Here is a 6015-nt window from a genome sequence, read left to right on the forward strand (position 1 = left end):
AGAATGGAACACCACCTTCAGTTTGTGACCTGATCCCACATTCTCTATCCCATGGATGGAATAAGATAGCAGTCCATTGATCAATTCACGTAGCCTCTTTGTTTTGTTTTGCTTGTCTCGCTCAATTTCTCATCATGGTGGAATTAACAATGAACAGGTTGATTTCTCAACAAAATAGGATGGGACTGACTACATTAGTTAGTTAGCTTATTATTTTAATAAATCAAAATGATTATAAAAATATTAAAAGCGTGTGGTATTTTTTTCTTCCATTGCAACGCACGTGTCCTTTTGCTAGTCTAAATAAACTGTTCATGGGTAGAAAATAAACCTAGCCAAACCATGTAGGTGGAAAACCGATTTTTTCAAACAGTATATAAAACCATTTTTTGACCAATACATATTGCTCGGATTTAACCTAGCTTACAACTTGTAGCACAATTTCAGGCGCCAATTTCAGCATGATTTGTACAATTGGCATGATCAAAGAGAATCTACCGTCGAAACCCAGTTAACTCGTTCTGCCACTATACGCAGCCCTTCCCATTAGCTTGTCCAGCAGCGGAGAACTCGACGGGATAGCCCATCACCGCACCGGCCGGTGCCGCGGCGGCCGCCGGTGGCGCCTTCCCCTTGTCGGCCAAACCACCACAGCAGGAATCACCACTTCCACTCGCGGCCTCCTCGACGGTCTTCCCGCCTTTCCCTTCACCCCGAGGCACCGCCGCGCCGTCGAGCCTCTTGACGGTGATGTTGACGATGCCGTTGCGGCTGCTTATCCCCGACCTGGTGTCGAACAGCCGGTAGCTGAGGCAATGCAGGTGGCCTGGCGGACCGACGCTGAAGTCGGCGACGGGCACGCTCGCCGCCGCCACGGGCTCCTGCCGGCGGTGGATCTCCACGTCGATCGCCTTGGCGTGCGTCGACACCGTCACGCGCACCGCCTCGCCCCAGTAGGGGTACCCGTTGCAGTGGCCCTTCTCGTCGTTGACGCCGGTGCGCGCTTCCGACGAGCCCGTGCGCACCACGGCGTGCGCCCCGTGGTCCAGCGGGCGGCGCCAGCGATCCCCGAAGACGACCTCCTCCGCGGACACCACGGTCACCTCCAGGGTCATCAGTTTAGCGAACCACGACGACGACGACGACGACCCGGCGAACACGTCCTTGGGCGGCATTGGTGTACCCTTGAGCGCCATTGCTGGTGGTTGCAGCGACGAGTTGGATCGATCGGTGCGTGCGCTCGTGTGGATCGTGGAGGCGGCGGCTCGGCGTAGCTTATATGGATCGAGACCAAAAGACGCGTGAGTTTACTCGGTGGTCGGGGCCGAGATAATGGGTCAACTCGGGAGCCTGTGTGTGTCCGTTTGTTCTAGGTTTTGGGTCAGATTTCCCCGTCCGATTTGGTTCTCCGACGGTCGACCGGATTTGTTTTCCCAAAATAGCCGCAGACGTTCGTAGAAGCTTCAGGGCGTTTATATAGGAGTGTTCAGCAAACACGCGTTTCGTTCAGAAAGTATAAATGATAGGAGTATAAACGTGTACCGTGAACGCGCAAAACTTTTGTACGTACAACTTACGTGGAAGGCGCAATTGTGCTAATCTGATGCAAACACGCGGAACTCCACGTCGTCTCGCACTGCGAGCGAAGGAGACAGGAAGCATATATAAAATAAATAAAATGAAATGAAAATGATTGAACACTCACTGTTTTTTATTAAAAACTTCTGGAAAGCACATGTTGAAAATCCTAACCCCGCGCCAAGCGCTCCAGTATCCAAACCCAGATGATTAGGACGGTCTTCGCCGCATCGGCTTCCAGCTTGTCTATCTCTCTCTCTCAACTGCATCTCGCCACATTTTATATATAATACAATAACATTAACGGGGCATCCAGACCAGTAACAGCGCGGACAGGCCTCCAGATTCGGATCTGTGTGACAGAAAATGCGCCCGAACTACCCTCCGCTACACCCCTCGTCGCCTAGGTGACCGAGAAATGTAGCCACCATTGTCGAATGGAGCCTGCCTGAAAGCCACCATACAGACAACCATCTCGTGCCGCCGCCCCGGCACCCATGTCCCGAGTCACCGCCAAGCATCACCATCGCAATACACAGACCACGATGGGAATACCAGAAAACACATCCTTCTGCTCCTAGCCCGACATCAGCCACCCGGCCTGGGTGATCACCTCTACTATAGGAAGTGTCCAAGCCTGCATCCCCAGCCAGTCCCTGTGGACCGGGGGGCACGACCTAGTAGCTGTCAACGGCCACCGTCGAGCAAGCCCCGACACTAGTCCCCGACCTTGGTCAAGACGAGCTGAGACGCCGCCACAACCGGGGTCATCGGCGTCGCTTCGACCAACGACACATCAACACCATGGGCGTCAACTCAGATCGACGACACAATGAAGCAACAAGGCAGAATTGCACAAACGCGATGGCAAGCACCACCGCGGACTAGGTCGGCCCTCTACGTGCGTGCCGCCGACCACCATCCTCCACCACCCTCCAGATCCATGATGCTTGCCTTTTATTAGACCACTGCAACCCTCGATCATCTGTTGCGAACCAATGCAGCATCCCCGCCCCACCGCTACCCAAGAAGCCTCGAGTCGCACCACCCGCGCCCCCGGACGGGCCACTCCAGCCGCGAATGTCACCGAACCAGCCCATCATGGCACACCCCCACGCCAACCCCCTACATCAGCCTAGGCCACCGGCGATGGATGTCCCACTCCGCCTCGACCCACACCGCACGCAGGAAGCCCGTCGGAGGAGCCCTCGATCCATATCTGGATTGAGCAGCCCATCAACGCCTCCCTGCACAAGCACACTCCGCTTGACACACAATTGTTTGCACCAAGGAGCCACCGCTCGGATGCAGCTGCGTCGCACCACCCCGCATAGCCGCGTCACCTAGCCAGGTGTCTTCGCCTGATGTGGCTGCCATGTGCCAGCTCACATCGTGAAGAAGGGAAATGGGAGGAGGGGCCACTTCTATCAACGCCGGTGAGGGAAGGGAATGGGCAGAGGAGGATTGGAGGCGGCGGCGCGAGCTCCCCCTTGTGGGAGTCTGAGACTAAGGGGTCCTTGGGGCTCTTATCTACTGTCGTGGGCCGGACTCCTGGGCCGCTCGATCTCCATTGGTGGTACTGGAATCAAGATGGACTCTACCAAACACTTGGCGTACAATCCAAGGCGGGATAGTAATTAGCAATTCCTTTCTTGATGTAACCGACTTTGTGTAACCCTAGCATCCCTCATGTCTATATAAACCAGGGGGCCATACTTCGTAGGACACATTACGCTCATTACGATTAGGGTTTTAGACCACAACAGTCGATCTTAAGGTAGATCAACATTGTACTTCATACTACTTCATCGATACAACAAGAGCAGGACAAAGGGTTTTACCTCTATCAAGAGGGGCCGAACCTGGGTAAACATTGTCTCCATCGTCCCTTGTTACCCATCGACCCAAGATCCACAGTTCCAACGCCCTACTTGAGATCAGCCGGTTTTGACACCGAGATTGGTGCTGTCATGTTGGAAATATGCCCTAGAGGCAATAATAAAATGGTTATTATCATATTTCCTTGTTCATGATAATCGTCTATTGTTCATGCTATAATTATATTAACAGGAACTCCGATTGGGCTGAAATTTTAACACGATTTTCTTCGGGATATTATCTTTCTTGCGGCGAAAGAAGGGCTCCAACCGCCTTAAGGAGTGGCCACAAGCCTGCCTGCCGTGGGCCCACCCCCTGGCCGCGGCGACAGGGCTTGTCGGCACTCCGTGCATCGCCTCGCGTTGATTCTTCTTCCCAAAAATCATAAATATTCCAAAAAAATCCCCGTAAGTTTTTATTACGTTTGGACTACGTTTGGTATGGATATTCTGCGAAACAAAAAACATGCAACAAACAGTAACTGGCACTGGGCACTCGATCAATATGTTAGTCCCAAAAATAGTATAAAAAGTTTCCAAAAGTATATGAAAGTTGTAGAATATTGGCATGAAACAATCAGAAATTATAGATACGACGGAGACGTATCAAGGTACCAAAGTGATCCCGGTATGGAACACTGGACACCGGTCAAGAATATCCTTAAGTACCTGAAGAGGACTGAGGAGATGTTTCTCGTTTATGGAGGTGACGAAGAGCTCGTCGTAAAGGGTTGCGTTGATGCTAGCTTCGACACAGATCCGAATGACTCTAAGTCACAGACCGGATACATGTATGTTTTGAATGGTGGGGCAGTGAGCTGGTGCAGCAACAAGCAAGAAGTCGTGGCAGCATCCACATGTGAAGCGGAGTACATAGCTGCTTCATAAGCGGCTCATGAAGGAATTTGGATGAAGGAGCTCATCACCGATCTTGGAGTGGTTCCAAGCGCGTCGGGTCCAATGACACACTTCTGTGATAACACTGGGCCATTGCCATAGCCAAGGAGCCCAGGTTTCACCGGAAGACCAAGCACATCAAATGCCGCTACAACTCCATCCAGGACCATGTCCAGAGTGGAGTAATAGATATTTGTAAAGTACACACGGATCTGAATGTTGCAGACCAGTTGACTAAACCTCTTCCTCGAGCAAAACATGATCAACACCATAATGATATGGGTGTTCGATACATCACAATGTAACTAGATTATTGACTCTAGTGCAAGTGGGAGACTGTTGGAAATATTCCCTAGAGGCAATAATAAAATGGTTATTATCATATTTCCTTGTTCATGATAATCGTCTATTGTTCATGCTATAATTGTATTAACAGGAAACAGTAATACATGTGTGAATAAATAGATCACAATGTGCCCCTAGCAAGCCTCTAGTTGGCTAGCTCGTTAATCAATAGATGATCATGGTTTCCTCATCATGGGCATTAGATGTCATTGATAACGGGATCACATCATTGGGAGAATGATGTGATGGACAAGACCCAATCCTAAGCATAACACTAGATCGTATTGTTTGTATGCTAAAGCTTTTCTAATGTCAAGTGTCTTTTCCTTCGACCGTGAGGTTGTGCAACTCCCGAATACCGTAGGAGTGCTTTGGGTGTATCAAACGTCATGACGTAACTGGGTGACTATATGTTGAAAATATGCCCTAGAGGCAATAATAAAATGGTTATTATCATATTTCCTTGTTCATGATAATCGTCTATTGTTCATGCTATAATTATATTAACAGGAAACAGTAATACATGTGTGAATAAATAGATCACAATGTGTCCCTAGCAAGCCTCTAGTTGGCTAGCTCGTTAGTCAATAGATGATCATGGTTTCCTTATCATGGGCATTAGATGTCATTGATAACGGGATCACATCATTGGGAGAATGATGTGATGTACAAGACCCAATCCTAAGCATAGCACTAGATCGTATTGTTCGTATGCTAAAGCTTTTCTAATGTCAAGTGTCTTTTCCTTCGACCGTGAGATTGTGCAACTCCCGGATGCCGTAGGAGTGCTTTGGGTGTATCAAACGTCACAACGTAATTGGGTGACTATAAAGGTGCACTACGGGTATCTCTGACAGTGTCTGTTGGGTTGGTACGAATCGAGATCGGGATTTGTCACTCCGTGTGACGGAGAGGTATCTCTGGGCCCACTCGGTAGAACATAATCATGAGCTCAATGTGACTAAGGAGTTAGTCACACAATGACGTGCTACGGAATGAGTAAAGAGACTTACCAGTAACGAGATTGAACAAGGTATAGGTATACCGATGATCGAATCTCGGGCAAGTTCTATACCGACAGACAAAGGGAATCGTATACGGGATTGATTGAATCCTTGACATCGTAGTTCATCTGATGAGATCATCGTGGAGCAAGTGGGAGCCATCATGGGTATCCAGACACCGCTGATGGTTATTGGATGGAGAGGTGTCTCGGTCATGTCTGCGTGTCTTCCGAACCCGTAGGGTCTACACACTTAAGGTCTGGTGACGCTAGGGTTATAGGGAATTGTTATACGAGGTTACCGGAAGTTGTTCG

The 6015-nt window shown here is 49.7% G+C and overlaps 1 protein-coding gene across 1 annotated transcript; it reads right to left on the minus strand.

Moving 5' to 3' along the window:
- Window positions 1-356: 356 nt before the first annotated feature.
- LOC123397955 (BON1-associated protein 1-like) lies at window positions 357-1433 on the minus strand. The gene has a single exon (XM_045092465.1). The coding sequence runs from the start codon at window positions 1194-1196 to the stop codon at window positions 528-530; it is 669 nt and encodes a 222-aa protein (XP_044948400.1). The 5' UTR covers window positions 1197-1433; the 3' UTR covers window positions 357-527.
- Between the last annotated feature and the right edge of the window lie 4582 nt (window positions 1434-6015).

This window comes from Hordeum vulgare, chromosome 5H (assembly GCF_904849725.1).
Source record: "Hordeum vulgare subsp. vulgare chromosome 5H, MorexV3_pseudomolecules_assembly, whole genome shotgun sequence".
In the NCBI taxonomy this organism is placed as follows: domain Eukaryota; kingdom Viridiplantae; phylum Streptophyta; class Magnoliopsida; order Poales; family Poaceae; genus Hordeum; species Hordeum vulgare.